Source organism: Podarcis gaigeae, assembly GCF_964106915.1.
Source record: "Podarcis gaigeae genome assembly, chromosome: 14".
Taxonomy (NCBI): Eukaryota; Metazoa; Chordata; class Lepidosauria; order Squamata; family Lacertidae; genus Podarcis; species Podarcis gaigeae.
Window position 1 is genome coordinate 11,392,582 of NC_139690.1, and position 25,797 is coordinate 11,418,378.

A 25,797-nucleotide genomic window follows, 5' to 3' on the forward strand; every position below is an offset into this window, starting at 1 on the left:
CTACTTGCACTTTGACGTGCTTTCGAACTGCTAGGTTGGCAGGAGCAGGGGAAGTTTTAAATGTTTGATTGTATTTTTTCTATTCTGTTGGGAGCAGCCCAGAGTGGCTGGGGAAACCAAGCCAAATGGGTGAGGTATGTAAAAAATAAATATATAATAAAATAAAATAATAAAATAATTATTATTCAATTGCATACAGGCAAATCCAGGTTGCAGAATCGGAATGAATGCTCATTGAGTTTCCAGGGTCATCTAATCGCTGTGCAGTCAAATCATGATGAATGCTCAACATAAATGGGCTGTATGGAAGCACATTAAGTTGCACCTGGTTTATACATTAAATATCTTCTAGGATAACAATGCACGCACACATGACATGAACCATCATAACTAGACACTGGAAGGACCTCTCAGGAATGAACATTGACGGCTGGTACTCAAATGTATGGGAAACTGCCCTAGTAGAAAAGTTAACCAACAAACTTATTACAGTGGTACCTTGGGTTAAGAACTTAATTCGTTCTGGAGGTCCGTTCTTAACCTGAAACTGTCCTTAACCTGAGACACCACTTTAGCTAATGGGGCCTCCCACTATTTCTGGGTTAGTGGAGTCTGTAACCTGAAGCATCTGTAACCTGAGGTACCACTGTATTTATTAAATTTGTATACAGCCTTTCATCCAAAGGTCACAACATAAAAAGATAAAATCATTTGTTTTTCAAGCATTTCAAAGCAATTTAAAGGCCTAAATGGCTTAGGACCATGGCTTACTTCTCCCATATAAACCTGCCCATATATTAAGTTCTTCTGGAGAGCATCGTCTCTGCATCCCACCAACATATCAGGTACATTTATCAGGAAATGGGCAAAAGAGTTGTCTCCTTGCCTGCACACAGGCTCTAGAACTCCCTTCTTGAGGCTCATTTGAAGCCCTTTAATGGTTTTTCACTTGTATACATTGTACTTTTGACCGACTTTAAACCAACTGCCTTTGGGATCCGGGCCTTTGTGTGGGGGCTGTTTAAGATTAACTGCAATTCCAGTTGTCTTCCCACGTTCGTAAAGCCCCTGGGAAATGTGGAAGAAACGGGGCAGTTTTTATTCCACCCAAAATGAGGTTGATGTTATAGCCCTCCCAGCTAGAGGGCTTATGTTGCTAATTTGTGTCCCTCTCTGTGATTATTTTTTCTCTCTTTTTTCTGCAAAGGTCCACCATTCCAGCTTGGTGGGTCTGCTAAGCTGCACTCCTGTCATATATTTAGCAGCTAGGAATTTGCTTTGTCAGACATCTTCATTCCAAAAACAATACTCCCTTCCCTCAAGCAGATAGTTGTTGCTTTGTTTTCAATTGGGGGTAAAAACGGTGAGGGATGCATTTCAGGAGCCCCTGAAGAAATAAGATTATAAGCAGACCGAACAAGGAGAGGCTGCACAGGAGGGAAGTTAAGGAGCTGTTGTGTTGCACTGGTTAAACTAGGGTCAAAGAGACCTGGATTCAAATCCTGCCACAGCCTTCTCAAAAGCTGGCTGGGCAAGCACTGTCTCTTTCTCTCTCTTAGTCCAGTCTAGCTCATGGGACTGTAGCAAGGATGAGGCCTGGGCGATATATCAATATTGTGGGAATGTTTAGGGATGTGGGGGAGGATATATTGTCTAAGATATCCTATCCCAACTTCTCTTTACAAGTTCAACAAAATCAGCAGAGTTAACATCCCCCCTTTTTAAACACATGCACAGCAGATAGCTTGCTCAGATTGGTTAGAGTCTCTGTAAATATTTCCCTCGTTTAATCCCTCCTAAAATAAGACGCTACGCAGTCTTCTGTAAAGTATAAAACGTTTACTCAAAAGTAATCATCTGTTCACACAAAGGTTCCCAGACTTAAAAGGTTAGAACATAGTTTAAATGTGGTGAGTATCTCCTTATGGGAGAAAGCCCCACTTTTCTTCTCTTGGCCTGGAGCCAGGGGTACATTTTAGTAGTGCTGTTGTTAAGATGGCGTTGATAGAGACAAGAGAGACAAGATGGTCGCCAGCCTGTGATTCTGGTTCTTTCTTACTTCAAGAGAGGCCACACCCATCTGAAATTACACATAGGAAGTTCCGTTTCAGTCCTGGAAAGCAGGAAGTTCCGGCTGGAGGACTGAGACAACCTTCATGTCTACTCTAGCTGTTAAGTTTTGGGTGAACATATCAGACGACACAGCGATTCTTCAAACAGCTCTTGTTTATTCACAGGCCAGAGCAGAACTGAACTGAAGGGTTCAGCCAGCCTGCTTCTATAGAGCTCCGCTAGAACGCAACAGTAACCACTTTCTGTAACTATCCAATCACTGAACGTCACTTTCAATCCCTTATTTGCATATGTGGAGCTGAGTGAAAACTATCCACAGTATCCCCCTGCTGGCCCAGGGTGAGAACTTCAGTACATAACGCTAGCACTGTTGTGTTTGACTGCACCTGATTTTTACATCCCACAAATATATTGCACAGTCTGTATGAGGAGCAGACTGTGATGTCAGCTTCATTCAGCAGTATATCGCGGGTGAAACCGCCACCGCTCCTGAGTCCCTCTGCTAGCGACTTCCTCCAGCGAGCGTCATCCCCCTCTGCTCTCACACTGCACAGAGGGAGAAAATAGCTGCATTGACGAGGCGCCGATACAGCTTGTTCCTCCCTCTGCATCTTTAAACTGCTTGGCTGAGGAGTGGGGGATGGCCGCTCCCCTCAGCTGAGCAGTTAAAGGATCCCCCAGCCTGGCGATGGCTCCCACACAAGCAGGGGGAACACTAGGGTTGGCTCTGCCAGGGATGAGGAGCCCTCCCGCACCCCAGCTGAGCTGTCAGGCTTCAGATAATCCAACCTCTCCCATTGCTGGCAGCCAAGAAGTTGATAAACGAGAAGCGTTCCTACCAAGTCTTTTATTCAATATTTACAGAGAGATAGATGTAGAAATGCTGTCTCCCTTAGATAATGGTGTTATCTCACCCCCTCCGTCTTTCTATTCTGCGTCATTCCTGCGTCGGCTGATCTGTACTTCCTGCCTCTCAGCTTTCTGTTCTCCTACTCTCAATGCACTCTCCTGCTCTCCTGGGAGAGGGGATCAGGAACGCTTTCTAAAGACACTGAGTCTGTCGGCTGTCTCTCCCCTAGTCAGGACCGGATTTAGGTTTGATGAAGCCCTAAGCTACTGAAGGTAATGGGGCCCTTTATATGTCCAGCTGTCCTTTGTCAAGAACAAATTGTCGCTGTTTTAGACTTCCAGAACGGATTAAGTTTAAGAGCCAATATACCACTGTATAGAGAAATGAGCAAACCAGTGATATTTTAGGGAGCAGGCTAGCAGGCGGGGCCCATTACTTCCATCATAGGAGCCTACACAACACAAAACACTGTTGCTGCATGTAGGTTTTATTTTATTTGTTTTTTTATCTTACATTTTAGAAATGTATATCCAGGTTTTTTTCCTTTTTTGGGGGGCCCCCAAGAGAGTGGGGCCCTAAGCTATAGCTTGTTTAGCTTATACATAAATCCGGCACTGCCCCAGCTCTAATTCCTGCTGCTCCTCTCCCAATATTTCCCAGCTTCTCCCTTCTGCAGCCTCTGAACTATGACCTTCTGCAAACCACCGTTCTAAATCTATACTGTCCTCCTCTTCTCGGGAAGGATCGGGGGGCGGGCGGTCCCCACCTTTCCTCCTCAGTCCAGTCCCTGACACCAGACTTACAAACAAGCTGCCTTTTCCCAGCCTGCTAGGCACTGGGGTGAAACTGCCTCTTCTCCCACAGTGAGAGCTGCAGCAATGTCACCCGGCACTCGCCAGCTGAGGCCAACGCAGCTTGTTTTTTCAACACAGTGGTACAGTCATACCTCGAGTTACAGATGCTTCAGGTTGCGTTTTTTCGGGTTACGAACCTGCCGAAACGGGTTACTTCCGGGTTTTGGTGGCCGTGCACGCGCAGTAACACTAAATTGCGCTTTGCGCATGCGCAGAAGCGCCAAATCGCAACCTGCACGTGCGCAGATGCGGCGCTGTGGGTTGCGAACGCTGCGGGTTGCGAACGTGCCTCCCACACGGATCATGTTCGCAACCCGAGCATCCACTGTATATCGCCAGACCGCAATGTTTGTTGATATGTTGAAAAGCTGATATTGTCCAGGCCTAGCAAGGATTAGATGGAACCTTGTACACCCCACTCAGCTCCTGGGTGGAAGGGCAGGATTAAAAGAAAAGAAATAAAACAAACCAGTCAATAAAAGCTCCCAGGCAGGGTAGCATTCCATACAACTGCAGAAACAGGATCTGTTCCACAAAAGCTTATCGCACAATACACATGTTACTCTTTAGTAGGGATGGGGCAGAAATTCAATACAGTTCACATTTAAGGCAAAGCTAACCTAAGTTGCAGCTTCCAAGACAATACACACTTCTCTTCATTTTGCAATGCAGTCCTCAAGCTGAGAAATGTATAGAAAAAAGGAATTTTCAAAGGGTCAAGAGTGCATATAATTGCATAGGTTTGTGGAAAATAACATGCAGAACTGTGTTATATTGAGGAAAATTGTAGGGGAAAATTGCATAAAAATGTGCAAATAATAGGAGAAATTTTGAATTGCTGAAGGGTTTTCATGAGGAGCTGAAGCTGACAAATTCACCCATCCCAACTCTTTAAAGTGCTGCAGAACTTGTGTGGTTGCTGGAACAGTCTAAGGCAGCTCCCTGTCTCAAATTTCTCTTTAATTTGTATTTGGCTTGAAGATCGCTGGTTGCTAGAAGTATAGCTTTCCATACAGTAGCTGCTTGGGTGGTCTAAGCCTGCTATTTATCTCAGTCTAATATTTAAGAATTACAATTGCAGATTAGCATTAAAAGCTGTGGGGTTTTTGTTTTGTATTATTTTTAAAAAAGCACTTGCAGGAATAATCAGTGCTGCTTTATATAGCTCAGGGCTGCCAGCACTGAGAATGGTAGTGCAATCAAGGCTCCTCAAGACTTGACAAATAATGGGTTGGCAAAGTGAGCAGCTCTTCACTTGAAGGATGTGCAGATGTGACAATTTCACGAGCACCAATTGAATTCACAGATGGAGCGTGCAGAGAATGTCCATAAGTTACTTCAGACCAGCATAATTCTGTAGAGCAATAGGGACACCCCTCAGTTCTCTCTTTCTAGGATGATATCTTTCCTAATGAGATTAGCTAGTGTTGGGTCATCTTAACCGACAGAATATACCGTATTTTTCACCCTATAGGACGCACGTTTTCCCCTCCAAAAATGAAGGGGAAATGTGTGTGCGTCCTATGGGGCGAATGCAGGCTTCAGGAGAGCCCCAGCGCCAGCCCCACAAGCTCGGGGGACAGCGGGGAGGTGGAACGCCGCCATCCCGCTGTCTCCCAATGTGGTTTGGAGGCTGACGGCGGGGAGATGCATGCTTCTCCCTGCTGCCAGGCCCGCAAGCCCCGGACCTGGTCTGAAGGCTGGCGGCGGGGAGAAGAGCGCTTCTCCCCGCTGCCGGCCCCACAAACGCCGGGGGGGAATAATTTTTTCCCCTTTATTTCCCCGCCCCAAAACTAGGTGCGTCCTATGGGCCGGTGCGTCCTATGAAGCGAAAAATACGGTAGTTGTTGTAGTTGTTATTTATTAAATTTATATTCTGCCCTATACCTGCAGGTCTCAGGGTGGTTGTTATTGTGATGAAACTGTCTGAATGACTATCTGAATAATGACTGTCACAGCCACAACAAATTATTTATACCCCACCCATCATCAACAACAACTTATTATTATTTATACCCCGCCCATCTGGCTGGGTTTCCCCAGCCACTCTGGGCAGCTCCCAACATAATAATAAAAACACGATAAAACATCAAACATTAAAAACCTCCCTAAGCAGGGCTGCCTTCAGATGTCTTCTAAAAGTCAGATAGTTGTTCATTTCCTTGACATCTAATGGGAGGGTGTTTCACAGGGCGGGTGCCACCACTGAGAAGGCCCTCTGCCTGGTTCCCTGAGCTTCACTTCTCGCAGGGAGGGAACTGCCAGAAGGCCCTCAGCGCTGGACCTCAGTGTCCATGCTGGATGATGGGGGTGGAGATTCCACCCCCATGCATAACTGGTTTATGTTCTTTTTAGATGTAGTCAAAGGTGAGAAGGTCAAGCCAGTTTTCGAGGAACCGCCTAACCCGACGAATGTTGAAGCCTCTTTGCAAAGGATAAAGGCAAATGATCCCACGCTCCTGGAAGTCAATCTGAACAACATAAAGGTAGGGAGAGCATTGCTGCTCATCTGATTGTCCCATTGTGCCATTTTTTTATTTGCAAAGTATTCCTAAATGGTCTTAAATTTGTTTTATAAGGTATTGTTACGACACTACCCCAATCTCTGAGTGGTGAGAGACTTCAGGGATGCCTCCGCTTCACCCAGATTTTGGTTACCTTGGAATAAGCAGAGACTGTGGCGTCTTTAGGATATATGGTTTTATTTACACATATACACAATTGAGGATGGAGAGGCTCACAGCATTACCACCCCAACAGATATTGCTTCTCCATTAGAATTCCAGGGAATGACCCTCGTTGTCCCTTCCGACTCTATGATTTGGATTTGAATTCAATAGCTAATCATTTTTAAATATTGTATTTTCTCGATTAATACAGAATATCCCCATTCCAACTTTGAAAGACTTTGCAAAAGCTTTGGAAACCAACACCCATGTGACGAAATTCAGCCTGGCTGCTACTCGGAGCAACGACCCTGTGGCAATTGTAAGTTTGAGAAGACTGTTCCTGGGAGAGAAAGCAAAAGCTCAGTGTTCCAAATGCCGAGAAGCTTTCTCTGTGGGAGTGCAAACTCAAAACCAGCTCTGGGGTCGCGGTGCTTTTGAGATTTTGTCAGGGAAAGTTCTCTCCACGGCTTTCCTCTGCCCTGTTTGAGAGTTCACGCTCTCTCCTTCATTGCTGGATTTGGGAACATAGGAAAACTAGATTTTGTGTCTAGCTGCTGAGCAAGCAGAAACTAATCAGGCATATCTCTCCTCGCCTCTGCCCATGATAGAAAAGACCTCACAGCTGTGCTGCTGTTAAAATGCACCAGGGTCCCAGAAGAGGAAATAAAATGGCAATTCAGCATACTGGTTACGGGGGTTGTGAACTGTTTTAGGAAAAAAGTAACCTCCCTCACCGCTTAATGGCCAAGGGAGTCGCTCAGTGGCTTCATGGACACCTGGGAAGAACCTCAGAGGCATGCTGTTGGTGACTCCTGAGTTACAACAATCCAAGCACATTTTATCCAGAAATTAAATTAGGTCCCATTTTAGAGCTCTAACATCTCTGATTTGTAAGCTGCATTGCTGTCTCACCAGCATCCATAGACGTAGGAAGCGAGCAAGTACAGTGGTACCTCAGGTTACAGACGCTTCAGGTTACAGACTCCGCTAACCCAGAAATAGTGTTTCAGGTTAAGAACTTTGCTTCAGGATGAGAACAGAAATTGTGCTCCGGCGGTGCGGCAGCAGCAGCAGGCCCCATTAGCTAAAGTGGTACCTCAGGTTAAGAACAGTTTCAGGTTAAGAACAGACCTCCAGAACAAATTAAGTTCTTAACCCAAGGTACCACTGTACGTGCTCACACAAACACACACAGCATCCTTCCTTCCTCTTCATCCCAGCATGCCTTGCTTCCCCACGTTACATGAGGAGACAGGTGGAGCACAGCTGAGGCTTCTCAGTTGGGTCCCCAGGATTGTAAAGCTGAAGAGACTTACTGGAACTAAGCATTACAAGAACGCTTTCCTGTGTGGCCACCCTTTGAGGGAAGTTTCACATAACCTGTGGACAAAACCTCATCCCACAATTTTTTTTACTGAGGGCCATGGCATTAAACAGGCTTTTGCATTTAACAGACCGTGGTTTGGCAGTTTGTTTGGACCAGGAATAAGCAAACTCGGCTCTCCAGATGTTTTTGAGACTACAATTCCCATCATCCCTGACCACTGGTCCTGTTAGCTAGGGATGATGGGAGTTGTAGTCTCAAAACATCAGGAGGGCCGAGTTTGCCTATGCCTGGTTTGGACTAGGCATAGTTCAATGGAAAGAGAGTTCCAGAACTGTGGAGGCGAAGGAGGAGGAAGAGGAGGAGGAGGGGGGGGGGGAGAAGCTACCCTTCTGACTGGGTTACCTGTGCCACTGTAGGTAGTTTCCAGAAAATCAAAACACAATATGACATTAAACATTAAAAAATTCCCTGAACAGGACTGCCTTCAGATGTCTTCTAAAGGTTTTGTAGTTCCTTATCTCCTTGGCATCTGATGCGAGGGAGTTCCTGTGCCTTGTGCCCACTAACCTAATTGAACTTACTGGGTGAAAGCATACACGTTGGGCCTGATCTTAACACCCAGGCAGAATCACATGGGTGATGGTGGTCCTTTAGCTAACGGATTCTGAACCATTTAGGCCTTTAAAGTTTAACACCAGCAGTTTGAATTGGGTGTAGAAATACCTCTGTAGGCAATGCAGCTTGTGCCAAATGGATGCCAGGTGTTGCAACTTCATGTCATTAACATCAGTATCAAAACTTCCACAATCGGGAACTGGAAAAGGCACATTGTTAGTCTTGGGAAATTCTTACATAACATATCCAATGATAGGAGCCTATATTCTCCTGGGGCCATTACATGTAGGTATTGTTGTTGTTCCTGTGGGATGTAATCAATAAGAGGCAGTCAAGTACAACATTCCTTAAAATGCTAGAGAAGACATGCGAGGGAATGTTTGGTCCAGCCAGTCGAAACTTCCTGTTCCTCTTGGCTGGAGCATCCTTCCTTTTGCATGTGATAGAAGGTGGGCATGACCTAACCTGTCCAGGTAATAAAAGAACAAGTCACACATCACACCTCCCTCTTTTTGGACTCCTTTGTTTGACCAGCTTTTAGTTAGGACTGCTCTGCTAGCTCTCAGCTAGCAGTGGCAGTGGAATTATTCCCCCATATGGGGTAGATCCAAATATACATATTTGTAACTAAGTCTGCCTTCAGGAATCCAACTGTGAACTGATGTAAGTAAACTTCTTTTATTGACTTTGAATAAGATTGTCTGCTGTGCATGTAAAAGGGGAATGTAAACTCTGCCAAGTAAAGAAACTTGCTAGCGCAAGTTAGGAAGGATATTAATGAACAATATATTCTCTCCTGCCACCCTGACCATTCCCACAGTTCCTATCCATACCAGCTGGTCCCAGGGCAGGTTACAGCACTTTGTGGAGTATCCCGAGATCTGAACTCACATCACTCTTTTCTTCCCTTCAGGCTTTTGCAGATACATTAAAAGTGAACAAGACGCTGAAAAGTCTAAATATAGAATCCAATTTCATCACGGGGACAGGTATCCTGGCCTTGGTTGAGGCCCTGAAAGGGAATGAAACATTGACGGAGATAAAAATTGATAATCAGGTAAGGAAAAGGCAGCAGACTGGAACTTAAGGGTTAGCTGGAATCTGAAAGTTGCAGCTTGACCATGAAAATTAGCTGGGAGGCAGCGCCCCAGATCTTGTGTTCAGCAGTAGGAAGGCAAAGCTTTTGATTTTCCTTAGTACAAGGATGGGGAATCTGTGGCCCTCCGGGTGTTTTTGGACTCCCAATGCCCATCGGCAGAATGACTGATGGTCAGGGATGATTGACACCATCTGGAAAATCAAAGGCGATCTGCAGAGTTGTCACCTGCCCAACACCCAGGGGCACCAACTAGAGGGGGCTGAGGGCATCCCCCAAAATTTCTAAGGAGGGGTCTGGGCCCCCTCAAAATTCCATGGCAGCCGTGCATGCATGCCATGGGGCATGCTTGCATCATGCGCACAAGCCCTGCAGCGTGCACACAACACGTCAGCACGCCCCGTGGCAATCGTGAGTGACGTCAGCACGCTCTGTGGCATGCGTGCATGATGCCAGCACATGTGTGCGTGTTGCCCAGCCCCCCTCAATTGCTGGGGCAAGCTGGTGTGCTTGCCCGCACCTGATGGCACGTGCGAAGCCATGTGGCTTTGGAAGCACTGCTATGATCGGCGCAGGGTTTTTGCAAGCTGTGTCTTCACTTGCCCCACAGCTGATGTCATATGGTGTCAGACTTCGGGGAATCAGCTCTCTCCTCTGTGGCGGTAGAAGTTCAAACAAAATGAATGTCTTACCTGTTAGATTCTTTAATAATCACAGTGAGAGAGAAAATAACACGTCTCCCTAGAATGACGGTGCTCCCAATTAAGGCTTACTCTCCACTCCCTCTCTATTAATCTATGCCACTCCTACATCTTGTAATCTGAGTTTATACCGTCTGCACTTTCTGTTCTGAGACTTTCTGAGCTATTCTCAACCTTGGGAAGAGTGGAGAAATGCTGTCCAATGACTGTGAATCTGTTAACCCTCTCTCTTCTAGTGTTTCTTCTCCTAGCTGTCCCCCCTCCAGTATTTCCCAGCTTCTGCCTTCTGAACTATGCCCCTCTGCAAGCCACTATTCCAAACCTATGCTGTCCTCCTACTCCTGGGAAGATTTGGGATCGGGGGAGGGGGTGGCTCCCTCCATTCCTCCTCAGTGCAGCCCTCCTCATCACAGTCCCTGACATGTGGGGAAGCAGCCTCGTGAACCCAAATGGGGAGGCCTTGGGGATACTGACCACCTTGGGAGCCAGATGTTCCTCACCAGCCTTGCCCTTGGGCACAGTGACCATGCCCCCACCCCACCCATCTGTTCAGTTGGTGTGTGAAGGGGATCAATGGGCCCACAACCCATATGCAGACAGAGCATTCCTTTCTGCCCTGGCCATACTTGTGGACTGTGGGAAGGAATGGTCACTGTGTATGTTGGGGGGCATGGCTTGCTGACATGGCTCTGCATTCGCCTTCAGATGTTCTATAAGGTGGTCATTTAAACTCCCCCACCCAACACACATATGCACACACTTAAGATCTGCACAGATCTGTCCCTTGTTACCCTTGTTCCTCCTCTCTCTATTTGGTCTGCCTGCCTACCCCATGTGTCTAACCCTTGACTGGAACCCCTTTGAAGCCAGCAACTTGCTTTTTCCTGTAAAGTACCATGTATGTTGATGTGCTATATAAAGCGCTGGGGAAAATCTGTATGTCTGCTTCTTTGTGCTAAGGAAGTAAACATTTCCACCTCCTTTCCCAGAGACAACAGCTCGGCACAGCGGTTGAGATGGAGATTGCTCAGATGTTGGAGGAGAATTCACAGATCCTCAAATTTGGGTACCAGTTTACAAAGCAAGGCCCAAGAACCAGGGTCGCAGCAGCCATCACGAAAAATAACGACCTAGGTAAGACCTGCTGGTCCTAGCAAGACTTCTGGGACTTTCTTCAGTTGCCAAGGTAACATTTCCCAGCCTTAAGATCCCCTGGTAACATTTCCTCACTAGTCTGAGAAAGGTACCAAACTTTTTTTTTTACAGTAGCACTTTTTCAGAGTTAGGATTTTGGGCAGTCGTGCTGGGGAACCTCTTATCCTGTATCCGAATGTCAGACCAGAGAAATGCCATTAGATAAAGGCACTTTGCTGCCTCCTTTGGGCTGAAGCAGAATGATGCTTGTATACCTGTACAGTAAAGGTAAAGGGACCCCTGACCATTAGGTCCAGTTGTAACCGACTTTGGGGTTGTAGCGCTCATCTCGCTTTATTGGCCAAGGGAGCTGGCATACAGCTTCCGGGTCATGTGGACAGCATGACTAAGCCGCTTCTGGCGAACCAGAGCAGCGCACAGAAACGCCGTTTACCTTCCCGCTGGAGTGGTACCTATTTATCTACTTGCACTTTGATGTGCTTTTGAACTGCTAGGTTGGCAAGAGCTGGGACCGAACAATGGGAGTTCACCCCGTCACGGGGATTTGAACTGCCGACTTTCTGATCAGCAAGCCCTAGGCTCTGTGGTTTAACCCACAGCGCCGGATGGGGAAAACGTGGCTTTTCCAGATATTGTTGGACTACAACTCCCATCATCCATGCCTGCTGGCCACATTGGCTGGGGCTGATTGGAATTGGAGTCAAGCAGTACCCGAAGAGCCACAGGTTCTCCATCCCAGCTGTATAGTCAATAGCAATAGAAAGGAGTTCTAATGCCTATGTTCATAGCCTGGATGTGGGTGATTGTAGCTCTCGGAAGCTTCTCTCTCCAACCTTCAGAGGGCATTTGCTCATCAGAAGTAAAGCTAAGCCGGGCACCTTCTAATGGTGGAGACAGGATTGGCCTTGGCTTTTGATGGTGTGACACAGCAATTTAAAAAAATGAACTGAGAATCAGAAGCCTCTCTTCAAAGCTCAGCCATGAGCTCAGAGGAGTGCATTTAACTTTTCAACCTTACTTCAAGGCTGTGTACACACCATACATTTACAGCGGGTGGCGCTGTGATCTAAACCACTGAGCCTCTTGGTTTTGCCAATCAGAAGGTTGCTGGTTCGAATCCCCATGACGGGGTGAGCTCCCGTTGCTCTGTCCCAGCTTCTGCCAACCTAGCAGTTCGGAAGCTTGCCAGTGCAAGTAGATAAATAGGTACTGCTGCAACAGGAAGGTAAATGGCGTTTCCGTGCACTCTGGTTTCCGTCATGGTGTCCTGTTGCACCAGAAGCGGTTTAGTCCTGCTGGCCACATGACCCAGAAAGCTGCTTGTGGACAAACGCCAGCTCCCTTGGCCTGAAAGCAAAATGAGTGCCGCAACCCTATAGTCGCCTTTGACTGGACTTAATCGCCATGGGGTTCTTTTTACCTTTACATTTAAAGCACCGTCTAGCTTCCCTGCAAACAAACAAGAACAAATGCTCAATCAGCAGCCAATGTTGTCTAATCTGTCTGCAAACAAATCGGGATGAGCGCTCAATAAATAGTCTGGATGCAACCCTGATGGTTTGCTGGTAACTTTGTTTTAACTCCAGACTTCATTGATTTTATGTTTTGGCAGAGCACAAGCTGTGTACAGTCGTACCTCGTTTTGTGGCCGGGATCCGTTCCGGAGCCCTGGCCGCTAGCCAAAAAGGACACAGGGCAAAGCGGCGCATCTGCGCACAGCGGAGCGGTTTGCGCTTCTTCACATGTGCGAAGCGTGATTTAGCGCTTCTGCACATGCGCGAGCGGGAAACCCAGAAGTAACCCATTCCGGTACTTGCGGGTTTGCTGTGGACGTTCACCAGAATGGACACTAGACAAGGCGGACGTTCGCGGAGGTATTACTGTATATAGAAGGGTTGGGATAGCTCAGTACGTAGAGCATGGGACTCTTAATCCTAGGGTTGTGGGTTCGAGACCCATATTGGGTGAAAGATTCCTGCATTGCAGGGGGTTGGACTAGATGACCCTCGTGGTCCCTTTTCTTTTTTCTCCCCCCCCCCTTTTTTCTTTTTTGGTCCCTTTTCAACTCTACAATACTTTGATTCTAAGGTCCCAGGTGCAATTCCAGGGATCTATAAGTAGGGCTTTCAAATACTCCTCTCTGAGACCCTGGAGAATTCCTGGAGATGCCAGGCATTGAATGTGGAAACTTTGAACTTTTGCATGCAAAGCACTTGCTCTGCCACTGAGCTTCAGACCTTCTCTCCAATAAGCTTCACGCAAACGTCACATAACTTGCATTGAGCTCCTTGGAAGAAGGGCAAGACACACCTCTAACACATAAACAAACACAGTTAATTTTTTTTTATTAACAATCTCAACATAACGAATTATCAAAACAAATAATCTTCGTTATTTCTCCCTTCCCCCCCAAACCCCCCCCCCCGAGACTTCCCTCAGCTCCTCTCTCTGATTTCTCAACTCATATTATTCTCTGCATATTGTAAAATTGTATACATCCTTATATTATCTGTCTACTATATTAACCCTCAATAAATTTCAGTATGTTTATTCAAAACCTGCCAAGGAGTCCAGTTCATTTTGTTGTCTTTTAAAATAATTTGTAAAAAGTTCCCATTCTTCTTTAAAGTCACAGTTGTCCTTATCTCACAGTTTGCATGTCAGTTTCGCCAGTTCTGCAAAGTTCATCAATTTCTCTTGCCACTGTTCTTTTGCTGGGGTTTCTTCATTCTTCCATCCTTGTGCTATCAAGACTCGTGCCGCTGTTGTTGCATACATAAATAAATTCTTTATTTTCCTTGGCAGGTCTTGCCCTACAATCCCTAACAAAATTTCTTCTGGTTTTTTTTACAAATGTCATTTTAAACATAACACAACACAGTTAATTAACTCCCCCCCCCCAGTTGCAAAATTAGTAAAGTGCCCCGTGACACTTAGCAAGCTGTGTTTTCTCTCCCCCTCTCTCTAGTTCGCAAGAAGCGTGTGGAAGGAGAACGTCACTAGTCTTGCCAGGAGGTGAACATGCTAGACGTCAAAGAGAGCTGTTCTATCACCCATCTCAGAGAATTCACTGGTCTTAAGGGAAGACACTGGAAAGTCTTTAGAATGAAGCTGCTCGTGTTCCATTATCCCATCCCCCTCCCCACAAACCTTTTTTTTTTAAAAAAAAATGATTCAGCCTGATTTTTCATAAAAACATACTTCTTCTTCTTTTTAATCAATTATGTAAAGCCAAAATGCACACCATGCAGGCCAAATAGGCATTCATGTGGATCTTCTGAAACCACTAGAAGTCTTCCGTTGACTTAAAAAAAAAAAAAAAATCAGTTACAAGATGCTGGATACAAGGCCAGGGCTCACAAATGAGTGTGGCACTTTCTCAGGCCTGCTGAATTCTTTCGGCATAAGTAAGGACCGGTCTCTGCAATGCCAGTCACACACTCTTTCCTTTCACCCTAGCAATCTTGAATTAAGGTGGTTCTGAGCCTCTGGTCCTGGGCCCTGCCCAAGACGGGAATGGGAGGGCCTAGGATGGGAAAGCCCAATGGCAACCTCCTGTCCCCATTAAATTAACAAGGGTACAGTCCACTAGGAAGGTCTCCCCATTGAAATGAATGGGAGATGCCTGGTGAATTGTTCCTCATGGATCGGAACTGTCCATTTCTCGCTCCTGAAACCTACCAGCTCATCTTGCCTCATAGTACAGCAGGATCTGGTCTGTTCCCATACAAACCACTTAGCTACCTTTCTGAGCGGAGCTCTGTGTGGATCATAAAAGGGACCAAGAGGTTGTTTTTAAAGCAACCTCTCGCCTCCAGATGGGACCATCTCTCCACCAGCAACCCCCACTCACCAAATGGATCAGCCTTTGAAATCCAGACTACAATGTGCCAAAAAACAGTGAGTAGAGAAGAGGTTACTGAAGAAAGGAGTTTGTGCTAAGCCACACAAAGGCTCATTGCGGACAGCACAACGTGGTTTGCACTAACCATAGTTTAGAGGCCAAAGTATGGTATGAGCTTCTAAACATACAGACAAACCACGGTTCAGAGAAGCTGGTCTGCTTTCATTTTCCATCTGTCAGCAAACCACATTTCACCTGCTCAACACTCATAGTTCTTATGGTGTGGTTTCCTCTGGAAGTGGAGTGTCACAACTAAGTATTTGGGCATCACACAAACATATTTAGCTCAAACTACGGTTTGCAGATCTATCAAATCTTGGCTTCTGATCCTGGTTTGCTGACTGATTGCAAACCATTGTTTATTAATTCAGACATCACCGCTAACCATGGTTTGGTGTTTTCTGAACGTAAGTCATGCTGTAAGGCTGGGATCACATTTCTTTCCTGAACCCAAACAGTGGTCATTCAAACCCTGAGCGCAAGGGAAAATCCCTCCACCCAGGCAATCCGAAGTGAAATTGAATTGGGCACATCTTCATACCACCAAAACATCCTGTTCCCTATAACCATTATGTTGTGTGAACCCATCTGTGCAATCTGTCTTGTCAAAGCCTACTTTGTTTACAAAGGTTAGAAGTTAGGCTAGCCAGGTTTCTGATCTGTTTTGTTCTGTTGGGTGATGTCATGTAACAAACACTAGCTTTGCCAAACCCTTAATACCTTTACAAATTATTATTGCTGTAATTTCAGGAAGTTGGGGTTGCCACTAACAGTCTCCTTAACTTAGAGCAGTGTTCTAATAATCAAAGGTGCTGTGTTTTTCAAGTCATTTCATGTATGTGTTTATGTGTGTGTTTAATTACTGACATTTGCATTTATTGCTATTGGCGGCTGCTGAGACTCAGAGATTCCCAAATAGTGGCTGTAGATTGATCTGTGAGTAGCAGAAAAGCAGTGAGTGAGATACCAGATTGCAAGGGGTGGGTTTATTGTTAATGTAGGGACGCAGGTGGCGCTATGGTCTAAACCACTGAGTCTTTTGGGCTTGCCGATTGGAAGGTCGGAGGTTTGAATCCTTGTGACAAGGTGAGCTCCCATTGCTCTGTCCCAACTCCTGCCAACCTAACAGTTCGAAAGCACACCAGTGCAAGTAGATAAATAGGTACTACTGTGGTGGGAAGGTAAATGGCGTTTCCATGCACTCCGGCTTCTATCACAGTGTTTCATTGCACCAGAAGCGGTTTAGTCATGCTGGCTACATGACCCGGAAAGCTGTCTGTGGACAAACGCCGGCTCCCTTGGCCTGAAAGTGAGATGAGCACTGCAACCCCAGCCTTTGACTGGAGTTAATCGTCCAGAGGTCCTTTACCTTTTTACCTTTTTTGTTAATGTACACTCACTCCAAAGGCAAGCCTGACTCAAGATCCAGTTCTATCAACGAGTCCTCCTTCTAAGAAGCTTTACATAAATGTCCTTAGGGCTGCAATCATACATTCCTTTACCTGGGATGGGAGCGAGTCTGCCATCTGTACTGTGAAATAGCTGATACAGCAAAAGCCATTTCTTGCCAGTGAATGGAAAAAGGAGGAGGTTAGAAGATGACTAAGGGCTTTTTTCACAAATTACACAGGGGCACATTCCTGCTTGGCACTGGGTGACTCCTGGGCTATAGGGGGAGAAATTTGGTTTGCTTCACATTTCAAAGCTAATCTGTTGCCTCGGCAGTTTCCAAAATAATGAGAACCAAAACACAGGCATGCTTTCAAATTTGCACTTACCCGAATTCTATAGTGTAATTCTCAAACTAGTGTTTACAAAAATGCATCAATTAGGTTAAAGTTTACCTAAAAATGAATGTGTTAATGAAAATGACGTACAAAAATGTGTGGGATTTAGGAGTAATTCCTTGCAAAAAGTGTGTTCCTTAGTGAAAACTACATACAAGAACGTGTTTATTAGGAGAAATCCACACTAAAATGCTGAGGAATTTACATGAGGATTTTGTTTAATCTCAAATTGCAAACTAAATTTAAGATTGGAAAAATGAGAGGCTTCCACACTTCTTTCTTGTATGATCCACCTGTTTGCAAGAATGCACTGCTAACATTTTCACTTTTTGCATCTATTGGTGTACACTTACAAACATCTTGGACACATAGGTAAGATGCATCAAACGTAATGTGCGAAGAAGCCTAGAGAAAGGGCATTTTCCCAATTTACCTTTTCAGTCTCAGAAATCAGCACATTTTCCATGGTTCAGCAAAAAGCTGGCAGAGCCACAGCAGTGAAAATAGCATAACTCTTTCCTTGGCTGTGGGGAGATTGTGAAAAAAGCTTTCTAAATTCAAAATGCTATTTAGATATGTCTGTCTCTCTGTGTGTGCAGACACTAACTTGTAGTCTGCAAAATAACCTTGCGTAATCAGAAGCACCAGATTACTCCATCTTTTATTTGAAAGAATGGCAGCTTATTCTTGATCCCCGCAAGGAAACAAGGAGAGGGAATGTAATCACCCATTTGCTGCTATAAACTCAGTTTAATAAATGGGAATAGAAAACCGAAGCTAGCAAACAGCCTGGCATTTTTTAAATTACTGCAGGTCTGAATCCACCCCCAGCAACCTTTCCCTCTCTCTGCTCCCCACCCATTCTTAAGAATATTAGAAGATCAAGTTGCTGGATCAAGTTGAAGGCCCATCTGGTCTAGCATACTGTTCTTACAGTGACCAACTAAATGCCTCTTGAAAACCTGCAAGCAGGACCTGAAAAAACAGTTCTCTCACCTCTTGGGTCTTCAGGAGCATACTGACTCCAACAGGTAGACCACTGATGCCGTGTCGAATAAATAGCATTTGATAATCTCGTTCTTCATCAATTGGTCCAATCCTATTTTGCCGCCACCCAAACTGGTGACAGTCACTACCTCTTGTGGGAAGGGAATAAGTGTTAGGTGAAGAAGCACTTTATTTTGTCCACCCTGAATCTTCTGACATTTATTTTATTTAACAAAAATTGTTTACCACTTAAAGAGGAGGAAGAGGAGTTTGGATTTGATATCCTGCTTTATCACTACCCAAAGGAGTCTCAAAGCGGCTCACAATCTCCTTTTCCCTTCCTCCCCCACAGCAAACACTCTGCAAGGTGAGTGGGGCTGAGAGACTTCAGAGAAGTGTGACTGGCCCAAGGTCACCCAGCAGCTCCATGTGGAGGAGTGGGGAAATGAACCCAGTTCACCAGATTACGAGTCCACCGCTCTTAACCACTACACCAAGCAGCTTTATCAAATGGTCCCAAATTCTAGTATTATGAGGGAGAAGTTTTCTCCCCGTCTGTTTTCACAATGGACATTATTATGTACCTGTGTTGTGTCCCCCAACCCCCTTGCTCACCTTTTCCCTGAGTTAAAAGCCCCTAACATCACGAAGAGTCGGACACGACTAAACGACTAAACAACAACAACAAAACATCTTATACTTTCCTCATAGTGGGGCTGGTGGATCATTGTTGTCTCCCACCCTGCTTCTTTCAGGTTTTCTAGCTCTACAATACTCTTTTTTTGGGGGGTGAGACCACCAGAACTCTGTACACAGTATTCCAGGTGTGGTCTGTCCTGAAATCCAGGCTCCCTTCTGCTCCCAGGCAGTCTGTGAGAAGGAATAGGAACTGCGCACGCCTGTGGTCCAGGCACTGTGAGGCAGCTCCCATTTGCTTCAGCTGAGATCTTTGCTTGCATACAAATGATCGCTTGATATTGCAGTCCTCCAGTAATGAATATGCATCTGTGAGCTCAGCCTCAGGGTAGTAACTTATGACTGACTCATGGCTGTGTTTGTAATCTCTGGAATGCACTGTCAGAGGCAGTCTGGGAGTCATAAGTGGAGAAAAGCGGTGTTGCGCTGAGGTTTTGCTTGTGGGCTTCCCATAAATACCTGCTTGGCTAGTGTGAGGATGATGCCCAGAGGATGATGCCCAGAGGAGCCCTTGTTCCACCAGGGCTCTCTTTAGGCTCTTATGGAACCCAGCAGGTTAACTAGGGTCAATGCTTTTTCTCCCCATTAACCTACAATGCTGTTAAAACGCAAGCTGCCTTTTAGCCGGGCAAGAGCTGCAGGGCCCAATTGCACTCATGGAAGGGCAATGAGCAGAAATCATGCAGAAACAGGAAGATGGTCAGGATAGTGGAATCGGGAAAGGAGGGAGCAGTGGGTATTAGGTCACTTAATCTACCATGTTCCTTCTGGGGCCAACTGATTTCCAAACATGTATCTCTGAATTCGTGCTATGCAAGGTACATGAGCACTGTGCATTCATAACATTCGCCTGGCCTGTGGCAACTAGGCAAAGTAATATTTGTGTGTCTGTGGCACATCAGCCTTCTGTTGAGCATGCCCGTGGATGCAGCTTCTATACAGTGGTACCTCGGGTTAAGAACTTAATTCATTCTGGAGGTCTGTTCTTAACCTGAAATTGTTCTTAGCCTGAAGCACCACTTTAGCTAATGGGGCCTCCTGCTGCCGCTGCGCTGCCGCTTTAGCTAATGGGGCCTCCTGCTGCCGCTGCGCCACCGCTGCACGAATTCTGTTCTCATCCTGAAGCAAAGTTCTTAACCCAAGGTAATATTTCTGGGTTAGTGGAGTCTGTAACCTGAAGCGTATGTTACCTGAAGCGTATGAAACCCAAGGTACCACTGTAGTCCAGTTGCTTTCTAATACACACAGGGGACGCAGGTGGCGCTGTAGTCTAAACCACTGAGCCTCTTGGGCTTACCGATCAGAAGGTCGGCGGTTCGAATCCCTGCAACGGAGTGAGCTCTCATTGCTTTGTCCCGGCTTCTGCCAACCTAGCAGTTCAAAAGCACACCATTGCAAGTGGATAATTAGGTACTGCTGCAGCACCATTTTCATGCACTCTGGCTTCTGTCACAGTGTTCCGTTGCGCCAGAAGTGGTTTAGTCCTGCTGGCCACATGATCCGGAAAGCTGTCTGTGGACAAACGCCAGCTATCTCGGCCTGAAAGCGAGATAAGTGCTGCATCCCATAGTTACCTTTGACTAGTCCAGCTTTGACTGGACTTAACTGTCCAGGGGTCCTTTACCTTTCCCCCTTACACACAGGTACCGCTTTCTGAACACAATGCATTCCCAGGAAATTGTCCTTTATGCAAATGCAGATGATTTCCGTTGCTTCCTATGGGAACATTTCCAATCCGTGCTCTCTCTCGCCAGTCTTTCTGCCTGAAACTGCTGCAACCAATCAGCAGAAGCCAAACAAGGGAAAAACTGGTTCGTCCAATCTCCTTCCCTCCCTCCTGGTTTCTGCCCAAAATATCTGACGCCGACCAGCAAAACACTAACAAGTAAGGAAGTGGGCAAACTCTGGCTCTTCAGATATCTGAATCAGCCATTTGTGTAGTGAGGATTGGATATAATTCTTTGTGTTTGGATAAATGAGATTTCAGATAACAATAGCAGGACTCTTTAGACAGGCTTGTAACTATTTACACACCTGATTTCGTGAGGCAGGTAGTAGTTGTTTCTTGCATGACCAGGCGAGGGAAATTTTAACAATAATTATTTTGTTCTCTGGCATCCCATTGTAGTCCAAAAGCGATTAACTTGTTTGCGTATGAGAAGGCTGCTAGTAAACCTTCATCTTGTGGTCTAGTCACCTGGGTGAATTTATTTGCAAAGCAGCTCTTATCCTTATTTGCCCTTAACTGATGCATGTAAGTGTTGGTATGAGTGTTTGGATTCAAGAAAAATTCCATGCTGTTTTCTTAATTTTATGCACATTGGAGATGAGTTAAATAAATGTGGCTTTTACTGGAAGTTGGTTACTTAGCAAATCAGTTTCATTCAACAAAGTATACACGAGATATCTATCAACTTTTCTTCCTGCACACTTGCTGTTGTTGCAGTTAGCAGTGTTCAGTTTAAGTTTCTTTATCTTGACCCCAAGCCAAGAAAGCTCAAGGCAGTAAAATGCATGAAATGAATCAACTGCAATATGTTATCAGGAAGACAGGTGCTTGGGAGAGAGCTCAGACTGGGAGCATACACAGGAGCGAGAGGCTCCACCCTGATCTGATCAACAGCTTCCTTGTGCTTCTTCCTCCTGAGTAGCTCCTTTGCAGCTAGCAAGACACAGCAATTGGAGTTTGTGCCTGGTTCACTTCCTCTTCTGCTTTTGTCCTGTGGCCCTGGGAGAGATCAGGGCTGGCCAGGAACCCAAGCAGATGCTGTGAAGATCTCCAGTCCTTGGGTAGAGATATCTGCATCCATTGGCTCTTCAGGTTCACTGGCCATCTGAAGATCTGCTGGAGGGTCTTGCTGCTCCTCGGAGGAGACCTCAGGTTCAAGGTCTGGGCCAAGAGGGGCAGAATCTTGAGATATATTTAGAACTGGAAAACCATTTTGGAAGATGCAATTCAATGGGTTGTTTCCCCCAAACCATCCACGCCTGATGTCATGTGTGAAGTCAGGTAAAGGACAGGTAAACATGTGGCTGCGAAGGAGCCACATTGGGGAGCTTCAAGTTCACTCATGGTTGCTCCTTGGCAAACAGGGCTCACTAACAATCAGTTGATCAGCCCCGACAGCAAGTCGCTTTGAAGTTGTCCATTTGCAAGTGTGCATACAAAGTGATAGTCCTTCTCTTTGGAGACAGCCCCGTCCACCTGTCAAAGTGGCCCACAGTTACAAGTGGGAGAGGCAAGGATCCAGCCCACCAGGCTGAAAAGCTTATTCTCCTCTCCATTGATTAGGCAAAAGGATTGAGAGTTTGACTTGGTTTTAGGCAGCTTAGTACGTTCCATGAATAGGGATCCGACCTTAGCTAGGATGCCCTGGCTCATATATTGCTTTCTCCTTATGGTCACCCTGAGAGGGCCATTCTTAAATGTATGAAGCAGAGTGCTGTGTTAATTGATTCTTCTTTGATAAGGGTGCCCTGAATGCCAAGAGTGTAATTATAATTGTAACCTCTGTATATATGATGCTGTGTTTGCATGTGGTCATTCTGTTGGACATCCTGTCTGCTTGCTTTTTTTTTAAACTCCGTGTCAAATGTCACTGTTGCACATGTCCTTTGATCCAAGCCATATAATGGGTATATCATTATGTGAGCAACAGTTTGTAAAATTATGCTTTGTTGCTTAACTCAGCCTTGTAGCCCAATTCATCTTCCTTCTCATTTCTCCTTGGCGGACATTTTGCACTCACGGGAAAAGAAATACAAGAGTCATAGCATTTAAGTGATTCATTAGATTATTCAAGTGGAAATATTTTGATCAACTAGGAGGTGCCTCCATTTAGTCAGCATTTAAAAATAATTTTGAATATGTATCAACAAATTTAGATGACGACTAAAAGGGGAATTCTCTTTAAATATGCCACAACCCATGCATGCTTCTCCTAAAAACAAAGGAAATGTGCTTTCTTCCCTTTAGAATTATTGTTTTCTCCATATTTTATTATTTATTCGCTTTGTAAACTGCTTTGAGGTTTTAAAACAATTGAGCGGGGTATAAATTTCATGACATAAATAAAATAAACGATCACCCAACAGTGCTATCCTATGCATGTCTACCCTGATGTAAGTTCTACTGGCGACAATGGGACTTGCTCTCCGCTGAGCTGATAGAGGGTTGCACAACCAAACACACAAATATCAGCCCTAGTAAATATTGCAAGTGGTTGGTAGGTGAGTGTACATGAGGCTTATTGGAAGCCTGCTATCTGAATAGTTACAAGTGACTGCTTCTCCACATATCTGAATACATGGTTCTTATCATCACTTTGGCTTGATGTCAATGATGACAAGCTCCTCTGAAGAGGGAGGGCTTAGCCTGGCATTGTTTGGTTGTCTCTATTAGGCTCCAAGTGATGGGGACGCAGGTGGCGCTGTGGTCTAAACCACTGAGCCTCTTGGGTTTGTTGATCCCTTGGGTTGGCGGTTCGAATCCCTGCGACATGGTGAGCTCCTGTTGCTTTGTCCCAGCTCCTGCCAACCTAGCATTTGAAAGCATGCCAGTACAAGTAGATAAATAGGTACCACTGTGGCTGGAAGGTAAACAGTGTTTCCATGTGCTCTTGTTTCCGTCACAGTGTCTGTTGCTCCAGAAGTGGTTTAGTCCTGCTGGCCACATGAGCCGGAAAGCTGTCTGTGGACAAATGCTGGCTCCCTTGGCCTGAAAGTGAGATGAGCGCCGCAACCCCATAGTCACCTTTGACTGGACTTAACCGCCCATGGGTCCTTTACCCTTTCTACCTTATAGGCTCCAAGGAACATCTGACCAAATGTTAGGCATTTTACCACACATCCAACCTTACCCAGACACTCAAGGAAGAGGGACACCCACCCACCCACCCTTAGGGAAAATGAGGCACTGCCCTCAGCCAGCCCCTACCTGCCTGCCTTCTTACATCTAGTCCAGACATTCCCACCAGCTATCAGCTTCTTCCCATTTAGTTCCCTTTGTAGAACTCAGAAGGGAGGAGGATGGGGACATATTTGGAATCTGTTGGCTTTGCCTATCATTGGCTCTGGCCAATGGGCACCAGCCTCTATTGTCCAGCTGAAGGCAGACTCACCTGCCCTTTTTCTAGCATTAGTACAATGGTGCCCCGCAAGACGAATGCCTCGCAAGACAAAAAATTCGCTAGACGAAAGGGTTTTCCGTTTTTCGAGGTGCTTCGCAAGACGAATTTCCCTATGGGCTTGCGAGTTTGGTTTCTTTTTTGTAAAACTGTTAATACCCGGGGAATCGCGCTCCACAAGACGAAAAAATCGCAAGACGAAGTGACTCGTGGAACGAATTATTTTCGTCTTGCGAGGCACCACTGTATTTGATCTAGCTTTGTTCTAAGGTCAGCTTTCAAGCAGATGAATCTCACATATACAAGAATAATGGGTCACTAAGGCATGAATTAGAATTTCCACTTCTAAAATAAAGAACATTGCAAAGGTTGGGGCTTAGCTAGCCAGGTGTTTTCGTTTTTGTCTCTCTCTTTTTTGCACTTTGCTGTTATTTGGTGTGTGTTTTTTAAATAAAGTTCTCCATGTGCGCTGTTGGCCATTACGTGCAAAGTTTGTGTATTTTTATAGTGTGCAAAATCTATATACACGTTAAATGCTACCGGTTAAGTGCTGTTTGGTTTGCGGGGGGGGGGGGGCGGGGGGACGAACAACGCTGCAGCTTCATGGCTGTACAGCAAAGGGAATCACTGGAAGATGTGACATTGGCTTTTGATTGTGTTGTTGCTTTTGTAAAATAAACTTTCATAATGAATTGGTTTCCTGTGGCTACTTGGTGCTATGGAACTGAGACCTGCTGCGGGCAGATTCCTAAGGAATTGATGACCACAAGAGATGCTGGTGGCTGAAAACTCAGATGGCTCTTTAAAAAAGGATAAGACAAAATTCATGAAGGGTAGGTGGAAGGTCCATCCACGGCTCTAAACTGTATCCTCTATAAACAGAAGCAGTATATCTGAGTAATAATAATAATAATAATAATAATAATAATAATAATAATAATAATAATTATTATTATTATTATTATTATTATTATTATTTATATCCTGCCCTCCCCAGCCAAAGCCGGGCTCAGGGCGGCTAACAACAATAAAATAATACAACATTCTAAAATCATTTCATTAAAATTAATTCAACTCAAATTGATGGCAACAATTAGGCTAAAGTTCTGTGAAGATTGCCAAAGGAGGGAGTCAGGCTGTGCCCTGACCAAAGGCCTGGTGGAACAGCTCTGTCTTGCAGGCCCTGCGGAAAGATGTCAAGTCCTGCAGGGCCCTTGTCTCTTGTGACAGAGCGTTCCACCAGGTTGGAGCCACAGCCAAAAAAGCCCTGGCTCTAGTTGAGGCCAGCCTAACCTCTCTGTGGCCTGGGACCTTCAGAGTGTTTTTGTTTGAAGACTGTAAGTTCCTCTGTGGGACATACCAGGAGAGGTGGTCCCATGGGTGCGAGGGTCCTAGGCCGTATAGGGCTTTAAAGGTTAAAACCAGCACCTTAAACCTGATCCTGTACCCCACCGGGAGCCAATGCAGCTGGTATAGCACCGGGTGAATGTGATCTCGCAGTGAGGACCCCGTAAGGAGTCTCACCGCGGCATTCGGCACCCGCTGGAGTTTCTGGGTCAGTCTCAAGGGCAGCCCCACATAGAGCGAGTTACAATAATCCAGTCTGGAGGTGACCGTCGTGTGGATCACAGTGGCTAGGTCAGGGCGAGAGAGGTAAGGAACCAACTGCTTAGCTTGGCGGAGATGAAAAAATGCCGCCTTTGTTATAGCTGCAATCTGCGCCTCCATGGAGAGGGAGGTGTTGAAGATTACACCCAAATTCTTAACGGATGGTGCTGGCACTAATTGCACCCCCGCAAGAGATGGGAGTTGCCCCCCAATCCCATATCGTCCCTTCCCAGCCACAGGACCTCTGTCTTCGAAGGATTTAACTTCAATCGGCTCCCACGTAACCATCCAGCCACAGCTTCCAGACATCTGATCAGTGTGTCTGGGGCCGAGTCAGGATGGCCATCCA

The 25,797-nt window shown here is 45.7% G+C and overlaps 1 protein-coding gene and 1 long non-coding RNA gene across 2 annotated transcripts in view; one reads left to right on the forward strand and one right to left on the reverse strand.

Moving 5' to 3' along the window:
- LOC310831731 (tropomodulin-2) overlaps positions 1–14,523 on the forward strand; it is a 47,736-nt gene extending 33,213 nt beyond the window's left edge. Inside the window, exons 6-10 of the mRNA XM_083712864.1 lie at positions 6,133–6,263; positions 6,658–6,765; positions 9,302–9,445; positions 11,175–11,319; positions 14,309–14,523. Of these exons, the coding sequence (XP_083568990.1) occupies positions 6,133–6,263; positions 6,658–6,765; positions 9,302–9,445; positions 11,175–11,319; positions 14,309–14,343 (563 nt within the window). The 3' untranslated portion in view covers positions 14,344–14,523. The remainder of the gene's footprint in view (positions 1–6,132; positions 6,264–6,657; positions 6,766–9,301; positions 9,446–11,174; positions 11,320–14,308) is intronic.
- A 1,567-nt stretch (positions 14,524–16,090) lies between these two features.
- LOC310831802 lies at positions 16,091–23,607 on the reverse strand. Its single transcript, XR_014557967.1, has 3 exons — positions 19,930–23,607; positions 18,705–19,662; positions 16,091–18,655 (listed from the first exon to the last, which is right to left on the reverse strand). It is a non-coding gene; the product is annotated as an uncharacterized lncRNA (long non-coding RNA).
- Positions 23,608–25,797: the final 2,190 nt, after the last annotated feature.